Source organism: Microcaecilia unicolor, chromosome 1 (genome assembly GCF_901765095.1).
Source record: "Microcaecilia unicolor chromosome 1, aMicUni1.1, whole genome shotgun sequence".
Lineage (NCBI taxonomy): Eukaryota > Metazoa > Chordata > Amphibia > Gymnophiona > Siphonopidae > Microcaecilia > Microcaecilia unicolor.
In genome coordinates, this window is record NC_044031.1 from 93,573,460 (window position 1) to 93,591,195 (window position 17,736).

Here is a 17,736-nt window from a genome sequence, read left to right on the forward strand (position 1 = left end):
ATGAGATGAGGTAGAGAATGTAGGGAGATCTTTTGGGGGGCTTGGAGTTAAGGGTATCTGTGGAACGCCTTCTGGGGCTTTAAGGGGGAATGAAATACTATAATAGAGTAAGCAGTTATATACTGGGCATGGATAATCCTGATTCACATCCTTTGTTCTTTGAGAGTCTTCTAAATTATCAGATTATTTTGTAAGAGATTTTAGGATCAGAACTAGAGGTGGTATGCATGCAATCTTTCAAAGCATTGTGCTGGTAGCCTTAAATTATTTAGGATAGTGGTTCTGAACCTAGTCCTTGTGGCACTCCCAGCCAGCCAAGTTTTCAGGATATCCACAGCTCCATCTCTGGCAGTCATCAAATCTAAGCTAAAAGCCCACCTTTTTGATGCTGCTTTTAACTCCTAACCCTTATTCACTTGTTCAGAACCCTTATTTTATCATCCTCACTTTAATATTCCCTTATCTCTTGTTTGTCCTGTTTGTCTGTCCTAATTAGATTGTAAGGTCTGTCGAGCAGGGACTGTCTCTTTATGTTCAAGTGTACAGCGCTGCGCACGTCTAGTAGCGCTTTAGAAATAAGTAGTAGTAGTAGTGCATGCACTGCTTTCATGATATGCAGAGCCACTGGTATAGAACATGGTTGAAACAACATTAAGTCTTAATCTAACCTTCCCAGGTATGATTGTTGCCATGTAAATTAATGATTAGAACACAGAGATTTGAAGTTATAGGAACGTGCTGCTAGAGATATCTGCATGCATAAAAATAATCTTTGCTTCAGTTTATATTTTAATAGTTTTGGAGCTGGGGATTTATATTGATGAGATTTATCTTATACATTGTTTTCTAAATTATATATGTAAATATATTGCATGTAACTATGTATATTGCTTTTGAGGAGTGGTAGAAGGCTGAGGAAAATTGATTTGCTGCCCTATTTTCACATTTCAACTATTTAAAATGTGCTTAATATTTGAATATTCTTTCATTATCTTAAGCCTTAATGTGCTTTTTACAAAACTTTTTTTTTAACTTGAGGAGGTGAAAGTTATGGCTCTGTACGAAATTCATTCAAACTAGTGATATACAACATTTGAGGATGCTCACATTTTTCTGTCAGTGAATTTGTATTTAAATGAAATCCCTCAGCTGATGGCCTACTTGCTATACATGCAAATTAGAAGCTCTCATACATAAGAATGAGAGTGGTTCTCTATTTCTTACAGAAATGACTTGAAAAAGAATATCTTATGAATGCAGGTATACTTCTCTCTGCATGTTATCTTGAGATGTCCTTAGTTCTATATTAATTCAATATTAGATTAGCATACAAGTTACTTTTGTAACTGGAACAGCTGTGATCTGGCTCAGCCACGCCACCCCCTTCCCCATCAACCCATGCTCAGTAATAATTGTACTACAAGCTTGTTTTTGAGTGGGATTATAAATACAAGGCCACAGCTTTATTGAAACATCCAGACAACACATCTAGCCTGCACTGTGTACCAAGTCAATCAGTAACTTGCCAGTTGGTGTGCGTTGACCTAGCAAATTCATCATTCTCTTTGGCAATGTGTACAAGGGCTTACTGAGTGACCTTTCCATTCAAGTTAAGCCGTAAGCCCTCTAGACCCCTACAATACTTCGTTGGTAGTCGTTGGCCTGATGCCACACCAGAACCCATCAGCACAGAAGTCTGATACCCCTCCACCAGTCCTATTAATGAAAATTATATATGCTCAGTAGACCCCTTCTCTGTACAATTGGGTATCTGCTACGGAGACTTAGTACAAATAACTTGTGCCAGCATGGCATGCCCACCCCTAACCCTTGCCAAATAGTGGTATATCAGTTGAGTAGCAATTATGGTTAACTTTACTGCTATACACGTAAAGGTTGTAGTGCTGCTCTTTAGAATTTTTTTTACATTGCTCAATAAAAATCATGATCTTATGATGGACAAGTAAATAGCAACATAATAGTACAAATAGCCACTGTGCTCATAGTTGCCTGACCATGTTTGATATAGAAATCCTCATGTCTATGCATGAGGTTGTCTACTTGTTTGTTGAGCGTGGCAGCTCCTCTCATTACAAGGCAGTACTGTAACTACTGATGAGAGGTGAATTTCAGACCACAAGTATTCTATGCTGGGCAGCCAGGAGATGAGTTTTATATATAATTTTGAATAATGCTGACAAGTTGCCTTCCACATGAGATAAGAGAAATTCACCCCTAATTCTATAAAAGTTGCTAAAAATTGTGTGTGCAAATTTAGGCTTGCTAATTAGCACCAACAATTGGCTTTAACAATCTAGTTAGTGCCAATTGGCTTTAACAAGCAATTGGCACTAACTAGATTTAATTAGGATAAACATGTATATATTTAGGTGTGTGATGTGCACCTAAATTTTACATGTTCAGAAGGGGGTGCGGAAATGGTCATGGGCAGAATAGGGAAATTCCTAACATGCTCATTTCATAAAATGAGGGCCACATGCACCTAATGTAGGTGTGTACATTTGCACCACGTTTCAGTTGGTGCAAATGGCAGCTCCTAGATTCCCAGGCGTAAGCGCTATTCTATAAACTGCATCAAACTTTCATCACCATATATAGAATTCACTTCTCTGTGTAAAACTATCTTGACCAACAAACACGTCAAGGTACTACTACTACTACTTATCATTTCTATAGCGCTACTAGATGTACGCAGCGCTGTACAATTGAACATGAAGAGACAGTCCCTGCTCGACTGAGCTTACAATCTAATTAGACAAACAGGACAAATAAGAGATAAGGGAATTTACTAAGGTGGGGATGATAAAATAAGGGTACTGAACAAGTGAGTAAGGGTTAGGAGTAAAAAAGCAGCATCAAAAAGGTGGGCTTTTAGCCTAGATTTGAAGACGGCCAGAGATGGAGCTTGACGGACCGGCTCAGGAAGATTATTCCAGGCATATGGTGTGGCAAGATAAAAGGAACAGAGTCTGGAGATAGCGGTGGAGGAGAAGGGTGCAGATAAGAGAGATTTACCCAGTGAACGGAGTTCCCGGGGAGGAGTGTAGGGAGAGATGAAAGTGGAGAGGTACTGAGGAGCTGCGGGGGGGGGGGGGGGGTCATTTCGCCGGAGGGGGGGAGGTGTCATCTAGCGGGGGGCGCTGCACGCGTGGGGGGGGGGCGCATCGGCGCTCCGCCCCGGGTGCCATCCAGGCCAGGAACGCCAGTAGAGAGGTTTAAACAATGCTGAAAGTAAGCCAGGTGTGCTTAATGAGAGATTAGGATAAAGGATGCACTTTATCCCCTTCAACTTCTAAGCAGCTTGTAGATCCAAGGAAAAAACACAATTTGAAGTGCCTGCATACAAATGCTAGAAGCCTAAAAAATAAGATGGGAGAGTTAGAGTACATAGCACTAAATGATGATGTAAATATCATATGCATATCAGAGACTTGGTAGAAAGAGGACAGTCAATGGGACACTGTATTAACAGGCTACAAATTGTATTGCCATGATAGGATTAAATTGGAGGGGGGATTGCACTATATGTTAAAGAGGAAATTGAGTCAAATAAAATAAACATTTCACATGAAACAGACAGCAGCATGGAATCGTGTATGAAGGGATGGAGTATTCTTGTAGGGCTGTACTACTGTCCGCCGGGACAGAATGAATAGATGGATGAAGAAATGTTTACAGAGATTAGGAAAGCTGGCAAATTGGGCAATGCTATAATGATGGGTGATTTCAATTACCCCAATATTGACTGGATAAATGTTACATCAGGGAGTGCCAGGGGGATACAATTTCTAGATGTAATAAATGACTGCTTTTTGGAGCAACTGGTCCATGAACCGATAAGAGGGGGAGCCATTTTAGATGTGGTGCTTGGTAGTGTGCAGGGCATAGTGTGAGAGGTGATGGTGTTGTTGCGTCCCCTGGGAAATAGTGATCATAACATGGTCAAGCTTGATCTACTATCTGGGATGAACCCACAAAAGAAATCTACTGTAGCTGCATTTAATTTTCAAAAGGATGACTATAATAGAATGGGGAAAATGGTCAAAAAGAAGCTAAAGGGATCAGCTGCAAAGGTTAGGACACTAAATCAGGCATGGATGTTATTCAAAAATACCATCTTGGAAGCCCAGTCCAGATGCATTCCACCATGTTTGTCTATGTGTTCCATAATTTTATGTTTCCACTATTTTGCCTGGCACTGATGTCAAGCTTACCTGTCTATTTCCCAGATCACCCCTGGAACCTTTTTTAAAAATCGGCATCACATTGGCCACCCTCCAATCTTCAGGTATTATGGATGATTTTAATGATAGGTTGTATATTACATAGTAACACAGCAGATCAGCAATTTCATGCTTGAGTTCTTTGAGTACCCTTGGATGTATGCCATCTGGTCCAGTATGACTAGGCATTAAACTTGGAGGGTGTTTCCTTGATACAGCCGCTAGTCAACGAAACATGATTCATGTCGGATTGAAGAGACCCTCCGTAGCCGACAATACTACAAAGCTAAATTGAGTAGCATAAAGCAATAATAATTGTCAGTTGTTGAATGGTGAAGATTTGAAAGAAGGAAGATCCTTCCAATATGAACAGTATGAATAACGGTTTCAATACAAAATTATAAAAAAATTACTAATAAGGACCAGTGACGACATTGGATGGTTAGATATGTCATCAAGGTTTTATTAGCCATTTGATCCCCACACTGAGATCCGCAAAAAATTTACTTTACTGTGTTATATATACAAGTTGGTTTTCTTTATTGTAACATCTAAACAGACATGTTAGTATATATTCCCTAAACAGTTTTGATATGCAAGGACATTTGGTAGACTGGTTGTTAATGATTTTGACCACTATTATGTTACCTTGTTGTTAGTCTACAGCTCCATAAGTGCAAGGCAGCCACAGTCAGAAAAAGTTGAGGAGAATAGAACCGTTCCCTGATTACTATAGAAATGACTTGAAAGAGAAAATCGTATGCATACAGGTATGCTTCTCTGCCTAGTGTTCTTGAGATTTTCTCAGTGCACTACTAGATTAGCATACAAGTTATTTTTGTAGTTGTAATGTAATTTTTTTCTTGTGTGAAACCCACAACATGATTTTCCTTGCCATTTGGTTTATAAACATGCAGTCGTTTCTCATTTGGAGAAACCTCATCCTGTTATGAGTGCTTGTTTATATTCACAGTGCACTTCTTAGTCAGGTTCAAGATGCTGGTTAACCTTTGAGATGTATTACTTGCCTGGTGCTTAAGAGAGATAGATGGCAAAGAAGTGCATATTAGTGCCTCTCAAAACACAGGATCATCAATCTTCAAGTAGCCTGGCTTCATGCAGTGCCCCATCATCTAGATTGCACAAAGCGTATCTATAGCACAGAGAAGTGCTGGATGCTTCATCCTCTTATTTTCTCTTAGACTCTCAGAGGAAATGTTAATTGAGCAACACAGACTGCCACTGCCTTGCTTTAATGTCTACTCAATAATTTAATATTTTGTCTCTCCATGCTGAACTCATAACCCCTCACTTATCATTTTGCTGATCGATACCAAAATCCTATGAAAGCAAAATGTATGTGTAAGAACCATTCTGTTCCCCACTTAGATACTTTAATGGTCTCATCTGGGTAATTAAAAGTGTACATTTCTATAAAATGTGAGTTTCAGTTTGTTGTGAAAGCATGCCAGGTGTTAGAATGATTAAATTACTATTTTATACTAAAAATGTATCATATCGAAAGCAAGATCAATATGTTTGTTAGTAATCTGACAACTACTGTACCTTTACTTCATTGGAACTTTTAAGGCCTCTGAAATGCTTGCCAAGAAAGTTGTTAGGGAAACATTTGAAATATTTTATATTGGTTCCTAAGCATTTGTAGTGTGTACTGGGTTCTTCTTCGAAGAATGCCCTTGGGCCGGGAGCAAAATGCCCTTGTAAGCAGAATGAGCTTTCTTGCTATGCTGTCATTACTGCAGTCTGTATTCAGGACACGGAACACATTACTAGTAAATCATTTTTTCTAGTAACTCAAACTTTCACACAGATCATTAACCTGTAGCTTAAGTTTTAATATTTTGATTTGATTCCTGACTGCTGCTCAGCGGGACATCACAAATACATTTTGACCTTTCAAAACTAATATGTAAAGATGACAGTCTCTTACATATGGTATTTAATTCTGTGACACTGTTTTTAGCCAGAGTTGGGTGGGGGAGAGGAGGCACAGTCCCCGTGTTGTGTAATAGTTCATGTGCTTATTGAAACTCAGGGAACATGGAGGAAGAAAGAGTCGCTAAGATTACTTTGAGCCTGATCACTAAGCTTTTATTCCCCTTAAGCATAGAATGAGGGAAAAGGATTAATAAATTAGGTCAAACTTATTCTAGATCAGGGGTGGCAACCACAGTCGAGGGCCACAACTCAGGATTTCAAGATGCCTGCAATGGATATGCATGAAATTGATTTGCATGTACTGCTTCCATTGTAAACAAATAGATCTCATGCATATTCATTGTGGAAAACTTCTATATAGTACCATTAGAGCTGTATATGGCTATTTTATGCAATTTGAATTTTCTTCATTTATACACTAAGGATATTGCCACTGCATATATGAACATACCTTCAGTTGATAACATAATAGCGCTTACATGCCATGTTTTCAAATCCGTTTGGCATAAAAGTGACATGTGGCTAAGATTTATTTATTTGCTACATTTGTACCCCACATTTTCCCACCTATTTGCAGGCTCAGTGTGGCTTTCATTATATTACAAAAGATATAGTTATGAACAGAGTAAGAGATTTGTTCTAAATTAACATATTACTATGTTGATAAAGCATGAGTGAAGTGAAATCTATCTTTTTCGACGCATTCCTGGCTACCAACCTGCCCTCTTGATCCTTGCCCAGCAAAGATCGTGCAATGAGCGAGCATAGGCCTCATTGAAGAGGTCACTAAAATTGTTAACACCTCTGTTGGGGAGAAGGACAGCTGTCAACAACACTAAAAAGAGTTGTGGTGTGCCCCCTACTGAAAAACTACTACTACTACTACTACTTAACATTTCTAGAGCGCTACAAGGGTTACGCAGCGCTGTACAAATTAACGAATAAGGACGGTCCCTGCTCAGAAGAGCTTACAATTTAAAAGACGAAATGTCAAGTTGGGGTAGATGAGATTTCCTGAGAAGAGATGAAGTGATTAGGTGCCGAAGGCGACATTGAAGAAGTGGGCTTTGAGCAATGATTTGAAGATGGGAAGGGAGGGGGCCCGGCGTATGGGCTCAGGGAGTTTGTTCCAAGCAGGGGGTGAGGCGAGGCAGAAAGGGCGAAGCCTAGAGTTGTCGGTGGTGGAGAAGGGTACTGAAAGGAGGGATTTGTCTTGAGAGCGGAGGTTACGGGTAGGGACGTAAGGGGAGATGAGGGTAGAGAGGTAAGGAGGGGCTGCAGATCGAGTGCATTTGTAGGTGAGTAGGAGAAGCTTGAACTGTATTCGGTATCTGATCGGAAGCTAGTGAAGTGACTTGAGGAGAGGGGTGATATGAGTATATCTGCCTCAGTACTAGTGTTACTGAATTTCTCAGCAGTCTTCAACACTGTAGATCATAATATCATGCTTACAAGACTGACAGAAACAGGTATCAGTGGCACAGTACTTACAAGGTTCATATCCTATTTGTCAGACAGACAACAATCAGTACTGTTCAGCAACAGCATATCATTACCTTGGGCACTAAACTGTGGGGTGCCACAGGGATCCATGCCATCTCCCATTTTATTTAATATCTACCTCAAGCTTCCGACTGAGCTGCTTCGGTCGATGGGCACAGAATTCTACATATGCTGATGATGTGCAACTACTCATACCCATTGAACTAGATCTACCCACAGCTCTGAGTAAACTTCCTGCCTAACTGCAACTCAGGAATGGGCAAACAACAAAGTCTGCCTGAACCCAAGAAAAACAGAGATTCTTTGGGCACCTAACACAAGTGGACAAATACCTGACTTCAAAATACGTTTTGGGAAGTATGAACTCTCCCTAAAATCACAGTTCAGGAATCTTGGGATACTGCTAGGCTCATCACTTACACTGATCCCACAAATTCAAACAACCTTTACAAATTGTCTCTGTCACCTATCTCAGCTATGAAATCTCTCTTCATATATTGAAAGGACAAGTCTGACCACAGTGGTTCATGCCATGATAACATCACAACTAGACTACTGTAATGCTGTGTACACTGGTCAAGAGTTTGCATCAGTTCCAACTAATTCAGAATGCTGCAGCATGACTGATTGAAGGCTGCAAATGGTGTGACCACATCACTCCCTTCCTACAAAAACTACACTGGCTTACTGGTATCTTACAGGGCTAAATGTTTGATTTTGATTTTCAAGGCCCTCAGACAAAATGGGTCAGTACTTGAAGAATAAGTTAGCCCTTTACACTCCTTTGAGACCTCTAAGATCTTCTGAAGGAGCATCACTACCTGTCCCCTCATCAAAAGAACTTGTACGATGTACCTGCCAGCGAGCCTTCTCAGGAGTAGCCCCCACACTCTGGAATTTACTTCCAGGGGGGGACTATGTATAACTCGAGACTATCTCTACGTCAGGAAACAGGTAAAAACATGGTTCTTCTCCCAAGGGTGACTGACTGTACACTCATTCTGCACCTGGACTAGCTTGCTACACATACTGTAACTTAGACCAGTTCCTTATCACTTGATTAACTGTACAAAGAACTTGCCTTGAGTTTAGCTACCCACCATTTATCCCAACTGATTCTGTACCACCCGTCTTGTCCCTAACTAGCTATCTATCTATCTTATCTATATGCACGTGGCCCCTCGGCTATATATGTTAAGTTGTATTGTAGAAAATCATTAGTGTCATAACTATGTTATTTGAATGTTCTAATTGTGTGCTTATTAGATATATATCTCTGTTGTTTGAATGCAGTGCTGTTAAATGTGTATATTTTTGATCCTGTTTCATGGTTGTCTTATTAGGTTTCAATTTACTGTTTTTAAGTTTACCTCATTTATTGCATTTACTAGTAAAAAAGGGCCCGTTTCGGAAACAAATGAAACGGGCGCTAGCCAGGTGCTTACCGAGGGGAGCACCGGGATCTCCCAGAAGTGCTGTTTTGGCATCGCTGTCTCTACCGGCCCGCCCTTGACGTCATAGCGTTTTGACGCGAGGGCGGAGCTAAACTTCCCTCTCGGTGTTTTATTTTTGTTTTGGGCTCGCCGCTACTTCGCTGTGTCACCCGAAATTCGGAGGGGGGCTCCAGGATCTCCCTCGAAGTCCTGTTGGTGCTTGTTTTTTGTTCTGTCCTCGCCGCTACTCCGCCGTGTCACTGGAAATACCGAGGGGGACTCCTGTATCAGCGCCGCTCTGTCTACCGCCCCACCCTTCACGTCATCGCGTTGTGACGCATGGGCGGGGCATACAGACATAGGGAGTTGGATGGGCTTTAGCAGCACGAATCCATGATCCCTTTCCTGCGGAGGCGCATGTGTGTTGTCGGCTGTGGGGCGTTCCTGGTTTAATTGGCACTTGTGTTCTGTGGCGCGGGGCGTTGTGACGTAGCGTCGACATCATGACGTTCGACCCGAGGGCGTGACAGACAGGTATGGGCAGTGGAGAGGCTTCACCACCATGAATCCACGAACCCTTCACGAAAGTGGGTGGAGCTTGGGGGGCTTCATTCGAACGTTGGGGTTGCGAATTATGTCCGGATGGGGCGTGGCTGAGGACGGGTGTATGAGTGAGAGTGAGAATGAGTGGTGTGACAGGCTGCAACAGTACAGGGCTTCAGTGTTTCCCTGCCACACAGTGAGCTTCAGAATTGGAGGTGAGAATTATTTATATAGATGTTTATACATGATCATTTTACTATTGTTATGCTGTTAACAAAATTATAAGTTTTATGTTAAACTATACCTGCTGTACATCACCTTGGGTGAATCTTCATAAGGGCAGTCCCAATAAATAAATAAAATAAATGTGCTTATTGCTGAGGGTGTGGCAATCTGTCTATCCACTTACTCATATGTATGCTTGGTGAAGTATGCACCATCTTGGAGGTTCATCATCTGTCATTTGATGGAAGAGCCATGATTGCAGTGGGAGATGCTGTATGAATTTTGGCATCAGTGCTGTTGAGCTTTTTGCAGTTGAGAAGGAAAAGGTGTTGAAATGAAACATTCTGTTTTTTAAGCTTGTTAAGAAGGATTCCTTTTTCATTTTTTTGGTAGAAATAGGCAGGTATGTAGGAATTATAGAATAATAAGAATAGATGTTTGAAGTTCATCATTTGTGCAGGTTCACTCCCCTAATTGCAACAGTTGATGTTTTTTTCACCAGTATTCCTTTTATCACATAGTAGCACTGAAATATTTACATTAGGTGGTAGCTGTTATGTCTAATAGCGTATCATTATGCCAAAGGTGTAATGCTCCCAGCTAATGCAGAAGGTGATAAGTAGTCCTGCATTAACTCTGCATTAGTTTACTCCTGCAGTAGTAGATAATGCAGGGTAAACTGGATGCTAAGATTTCCTACTGGCCATTCCTCTCCCTATGCACTCAACATCCTTCTAGTTTTCACTGTCAAATTTTCTACCTGTTTGGCCTTTTTATGATCATCATGTACGATCACACCCAAGTCCCACTCCTCTTTCTTGTGCAAAAATTCTTCACCTCCTAGCATTGCACTGTTCCCCTGCGTTTTTGAGCATTAAATCTAAGCTGCCAAATTCTGGACCATTTCTTCAAGCTTTGCTAGGTCCTTCCTCATGTTATCCACACCACCAGGGGTGTCTACCCTATTGCAGATTTTGATATCATCTGCAAAAAGGCAAACCTTACCTATCAGCCAGCCCTTCAGCAATATCGCTTATGAAAATGTTAAAAAGAACCAGCCCGAGAACTGAACCTTTCAGCACATGCCTAGTAACATCCCTTTCCTCAGAGCGAGCTCTGTTTACCACTACCCTCTGTCACCTTCCACTCAACTTTACCTAAACTTTGTGTGAAAGAGGTCATTGGAGGGGAACACCATACAACTTTTCTATTTTTCAAACTCTGAAGAGCCCTAACAAACTATGGTTTTGAATGGACATCAGACTTTCAAAGTCTCAAAGTTGATGGATTTTACAGGTGAAGAGAGGGGCAAAGTTGGTTCTATTCAGAAAGAAAAGAAAGTTGTGATGGTGGTAATAGTGGGAGGGGGGAGAGGGGGTTGTATCGATTCTATTTCTAGTTGTTTTGTTCGTAGGTTTTGTTTTCTGTTTGGTGTTTTTATTTAAAATGAAAACAAGAACAGAAAAATCCAACAGTAAAGCACTTGTGATGGCTTTTAGCTATGTTTATTTGAAACATTTCTAATCTGCCTGTCATAAAATCTATGTAGAGTATATTATAAGTATATATAATAAATCAAAGAATAAATATCAATACATAATAGACAAAAAATAAAAATCAATACAAATGTTTCCTAAGCTTGGTAGATGTCTTATAAACACATTTAAAAAAATGGCTTTGTTACCTCTGCTGTGCCTTGAACACTTTTGAACTTTTTAATAGGTAATAAAAAGTACTGAGACACTGAAAAACACATAATGCATTTTTTTTTAATATTTCCACCCAGGATGAAGATGGAACAGTGAAAGAGAACAGCAGAGTTGAACCAGTTGGTCATGCTGATACTGGCTTGGAGAATATCCAAAGCTTTTCTTTAGAGTAAGTTAGTGTTTGTGATTAAACAAACAGATTTTAAAAATATATACAGGGACTTGATATAAAAAAGCAGAGTTAATGAGCTTTCATTGTGGTTTGTTGCTTAGCAATATATTTTATTGCTGGACTTCCTATTTTATATTTTGATGGTGTTTCTTTTTGTCCTCCCAATTGTTTATTATGGTTTGAGAGCAATGTAATGAAGATCTAATTGGCTCATCCCTGTAAATGAGTTTAATGTTGCATTTACAGGATATCATAGTGCTGTCAGTGTAATATCACATTTTGTTAATGTGGCATGAAGTGCTAACTCCCTGTTTAAACTATAACATCATACTGAATGAATCATTTTGTTTTCATCTGTACATCTGTCCTGCATGTTTGGAATTGCTACAGAAAAAGCCAATTACTTCTAAGAGATGTTCTAGTGGTTTTACGTTATCATTTAAGAGAATTCAGAGATGAGAAGGAAACTGCAAATAATTGCTTTAAACTTTTCTTAGAATGTTCAGTACTGACTCTGTTACTGCTTTAACTCTGGGAATATTGAAGATGTAAGCTATTTTTCCATTCATTCTTCTGCAGTCATTATAGTTAATGCCGACATCTAATGTAGTGGCCGTGGGTGTTATTAATATTCTGTCATTGTATCTCCTCTGTAATAACTAAAGTGGTGTATATGTCCCATGGAAAGAGATGCATGCGACTCTCATATGGCTGATTTTATGATCTAGACTGGTGGTTTTAGAATCGGACTGTAGAATTGTTCATTTTCATCCACAGCACACTCTAACATCTACTAATGAGAGAAATAAGTTAGCATAATACTTTGTAGTTCATAATGACTGGTTTTATGTACCGTCATGAACTTAAAAGGAAGAAGATGCCAAAGTTTCAATAAGCACATTCTCACAAGGGTCATTCATTTGTGTGAGGATAGCCATAAATTCCAATTCTTAAGCAAATTACATGTACTTTTATATATTAACTACAGTAGATAAGCTCTGAAACATTTTACTGCAGACCATAGTTTTGGTCACGTGCAGAACTTTTTCCTGAATGGTATTTATTAGAAGATTGTAGATCATGTCAAGAAGATATCAGAAAATTCATTAAAAAAAAAGGCAGTGTAGTGTCTCTGGTAGTAACTATTGTGTAGCCTTGCATGCAGCTAAAATATGTACATCCATTCTATTTCTAGGGAATCCGAAAGTACTTTTTTTTTTAATTAATTTACAGTTTAGTCTTAAAGTACGGCAATGGAATTTGAATTGCAGTGATGTAATAGAGCACCTTAGGCAGTTCAGATGCGATTAATATTGCCAAGTCTTCTGCTTTCACAGTACTCGATGTCAAAAAGACACAGTCAAAATAGCTTGAACCAAGAGGAATCGTTTTAAATGAAATTATGCAAATGTGTATGATGCAAAGCTGTGATCGAAAGTGGCCTTAACACACCCTTACGTGGGTTTTTTCCCACACGCTAAGGCCATTTTTACTGCAGCAGTAAAATGACCGATGTTCTATTTTTTTTCAATTAACGGCAACATGCTATGTCACCATTAGTGAATTACTGCATTTCCTTTCTGCCACCTATTTTGTAGTCATTAGGGGTTTATGTGATAATCACGTAGCACATGGCAATGTAGGTTGCTGTTGTTGTTGTTGTGGTTACATTTGTACCCCATGCTTTCCCACTCATGGCAGGCTCAATGCGGCTTACATGGGGCAATGGAGGGTTAAGTGACTTGCCCAGAGTCACAAGGAGCTGCCTGTGCCTGAAGTGGGAATCGAACTCAGTTCCCCAGGACCAAAGTCCACCACCCTAACCACTAGGCCACTCCTCCACTTATTAGCGCAGACACACCCACTCTCCCCAGACAAACACTTAACCAAAAAATAAAAAGCTTTTTTGGTGCCCGGGTAGTGTCCATTGATTTGGAACTTACCGCAGGATGCCTGAGTGTGTCCTGCGGTAAGATCTTTTAAGCTGCATTAAGCGTATGTTAGCGCTTACTGCAACTTAGTAAAAAAGAAACATTGTTTTCTGTTAGGTTTTATCATCCATTTGCAAACAGGGATATTCTTGTTGGGCCCAGTATTAATGGATTTATGCTCCCAACTTTGGGTCTCTATGATCAAGCCATGCTCACGGTTCTGATGTGGCAATGCCAACAAAGGCTATTCACTTTGAATGGGCTGCATCGGCATTGCTGTGCGGGAACTTCTTTCACGGCGTGATAAAAGAGGCCCTTTGAGAGTTATGCTGAATTCCTCAATTTATATTCAGAATTTCACTCCTAAACTTAAAAGCATAAAAAGTGGGTGGCAACAGGGGCAGATTTTTTTTTTGGGGGGGGGGGGGAGGGGGGGGTGGAGAAGTTAGGAGTTTAGCACAGATTTTCAGCATTAGGCTCTTAAATCTAGGCAAATGATTGGCAACTGGCTAGCCTAAATTTATAAACATAATTTGATGAATTTTCAGCTCCAAATTTAGGCTTCTAAGGAGGTCTTTTATTAAAGCTTAGCTTGAGTTAACTGCAGCAATAGGAATAAAATGAGCCCTGCTGCAGATAACTTGAGCACAGGTGTGGTATATCCTCAGAATGAAAATGGTGATAGCATGCCATTGTTTAAAGAGCAAGCAATAAAGCACATAACTAAGGCTCTAAGGGGCCCTTTTACAGAGTGGCGGTAAGCCTAATGTGGGCTTACCACATGCCAATTTGGAGCTACCGCCGGCCCAATGCGGGAACTGGCAGTAGTTCCAGCCCCAGCGCGTGTCATGTCCCTTGCTGGGGAAAACAAGGCTTGACTTTTTTGCGTGGCAGTTACCTGGTGGTAATTGGGCGATGCCGCACGTTACCCGGTTAGCGCGGGAGCCCGTACCGCTACCTCAATGGGTGATGATAAGTTCTCCCCTATGCTACCTTTTTTACCTGCTGCAGTATAAAAAGGGCCTCAGTGTGTGGCAAAAACGGCCGCTGACGCTACCTGGGGGCCGTTTTTTACCGCAGCTTGGTAAAAGGGCCCCTAAATCAGGAGTGGGCAACCTCGGTCCTTGAGGGCTGCAATCCAGATGGCTATTAATTATTTCCCATTGTGTGCAAATAGATCCTCATGCATATTCATTGGGGGAATCCTGAAAACCCGACTGGACTACAGCCCTCAAGGACCAAGGTTGCCCATTTCTGCTGTAAATATACAAAGTCTATAAAATACATTTCAGGATCTTCTCTCTCCTTTTACGGGTGTGTTTCTCAAATTGTGAGGGTGGCTATTATTGACTGTCTGAATGTCCATCCATACTCTTGTTTTGGATGGCTTTGTCTAGGATTCAGAAGAGCTTCCTACTGAGGGATCATTCTTTTTCCCAAATTTCAACCATATATGTTGAGTGTAAGGGCTCTGATATGTCAGCAGATTGGGGCTGTTATTTCAGAAGAGCAGGGAAACCAGAGCTGAAACATAACTGTTGTGTTCATGCTTATTATGGTATTTGAATACTGCTCTTTGCTGGGGTGCACCAGAGTGATTTATAATAATAAAAACAAATAGCTTATGCTATTGATGTGCTACTACTTGTTCTTTTCCTACTTTTCTCTACTTTTACGTCCCCCCTGATAGCCCATTGTGAATCCTCTCCCCCAATCAAGGGCTTAGAATCATTTCACGTTCTATTTCTAACTAGCAAAGAATTTGTCCTTTATTGAGAGATTTAATTAGTTTCATTATCTCTCTCCATACAAATGTGCTTTGAGTGAGTCAACAACAATTATAAACAAACATAACTAATAAAGTGCAGTAAAATAACAATATTACTATTGTATCATCATCGATAGCATACAAGTGTTGATCAGGGTGACCACAGCTCTTGTTTCTTAATATTTGTTAAAATAATAATGCCCATTGGGTTTGTCAGGCCAATAACCACTAAAGGCAGTATATCAAGAACAATAAACTATAGACCCTGAGTGTATGTATACGGTTTTAAATAGTTCTAGGTTTATGTTAATTCAGATTTTTTCCTTTTAATCCCATGTGTAAACAAATTTCTTCGAGGACAAGCTTGTTCTCACACGTGTGACGACGTCCGCGTCAGACCAGGAATCGGCATTTTACCAGCAAAATAAAAGCAAAGTTTTGCTAAAGTCTTCTAGCGTGCGATTCGCATGCACCGCACATGCGCGAACGACTTCCTACCTGTCGCGTGAGCATGCTTCCTCAGTTCTTTTTTGTCCACGACGAGGTGACAGGATTTTTTCTGCACGCCTCGTTCTTGGCCCAGGAACAGAGTCTGACAACTATTTCTTTTATTATTTTAGTATTTTCTTGAAAAAAAAGAAAAATTTCCCAGTAGTTAATTTTAGTATTTTTTTCCTCTATTTTAAGTTTTTTCTTTTCGACGCGGCCGGCCTTTCTCCCTTTTTGTGTCCTCTTTTTAGGCACAATCGCGTCATTTGATTTCGCCGAAGCCGTTTTTCCTTCCATGTCATCTAAGACACCCAGCGGCTTCAAGCGTTGCACGCGGTGCAACCGGACTATCTCAGGTACCGATACCCACGACTGGTGTATCCAGTGCCTTGGGCCCGACCATAGTTCAGCTGCTTGTAGTCTGTGTCTTCGTATGAAGAAACGGACCCAAGCGTCTCGAGAAAAACGTGTTGGGGCTGAGTCCGGTCCTTCAACATCGACATCGGTGCCGAGGTCGTCGGCGTCAACATCGACAGGAACATCAACGTCGGGAAGAAAGGTCATGGCTGCTCAGAGACCAACTCGCGCTGGGAGCAGTGAGGCGTCAAGTGGGTCTCCAACTGCCTCGAGGCTTCCTGTTATGCAGGCCCCCCCCCCCGGGACCGACCTTTGTCGGACCTGGCCCCGAGGAGTCTCAATGACGGGTGTCGAACGAAGGCGAAGAAGCACCGGCATCGTTCTCCGACACACGGTACCGGGAGCTCCGGGGCGTCGAGAGAGTTGGCACCCGAGAATTGTAGGCGCCGAGAGGATCGCTCCCCCTCGATACAGGAGGTGCCGATGCGTCAGTCTCTGAGCTGCCCGGTACCTGCTTCCGAGCCTCCACAGAATCTGACACCGTCTGTTCCACCGACCCCGCAGCCTTCTCCGATGGCAGCTCTCGACAAGCGCATCCAGGCCTTGTTTCCAGAACTTCTGAAGGGACTGCTACAACAGTCAGCTTCGGTGTTGGGGGTGCTTGTGCCTTCTATACCTGCTGCTGCAGCGGTGTCTGGAACTTCGCCTTCGGTGAGGTCCCCGACCTCGATGCCGCTTGTGGCATCTACGTCAGCTGCCACCCAGGTCGACTCCCCTTCGACATCGGTGGAGGGAGCTTTGCCGCATTCGGACCAGGCATCAACCTCTTGACATCGCCATAGAGGACATCGTTCCACGGCGTCGAGGCAGGTTCAGTGTCGAAGCACCTTGACTCAGTCTCTATCCAATACTGGACAGGAATGTTTATGGGAGTCAGAAGAGGATCCCAGGTGCTTCTCTTCTGATGAGTCCTTTGGGATTCCCTCTGATCCTTCCCCTCCGCCAGAAAGGAAACTATCTCCACCAGAGAGTCTGTCCTTTTCCTCTTTTGTCCAAAAAATGGCTATTGCTATTCCCTTCCCTGTGGAAGTTGAGAATGAACCAGGACTGAGATGCTCAAGGTCCTGGATTATTCTTCTCCACCTAAAGAGGCTGTGACAGCTCATCTGCATAAGGTACTGGAGGAAGTCCTTATGCAAAACTGGTCAGCCCCTCTGTCTGGCCCTGTGGTCCTGAAGAAAGCTGAATTCCAGTATCGGATCCACGGTGAACCTGGGTTGATGAGGTCTCAGTTACCCCACAATTCCATGGTGGTGGACTCCGCCCTCAAGAGAGCCAGGAGTACTAAAGACTATGCTTTGGCACCCCCAGGCAGAGAGGCTAGAACTCTAGACTCTTTTGGG

At 41.6% G+C, this 17,736-nt stretch overlaps 1 protein-coding gene across 3 annotated transcripts in view; it reads left to right on the forward strand.

The window, feature by feature from the left end:
* Window positions 1–17,736, forward strand: part of PARD3 (par-3 family cell polarity regulator) — a 1,299,417-nt gene that overhangs the window by 533,683 nt on the left and 747,998 nt on the right. For all 3 annotated transcript variants that reach the window (XM_030199049.1, XM_030199057.1, XM_030199066.1), the window contains exon 6: window positions 11,694–11,785. In XM_030199049.1, the coding sequence (XP_030054909.1) occupies window positions 11,694–11,785 (92 nt within the window). The remainder of the gene's footprint in view (window positions 1–11,693; window positions 11,786–17,736) is intronic.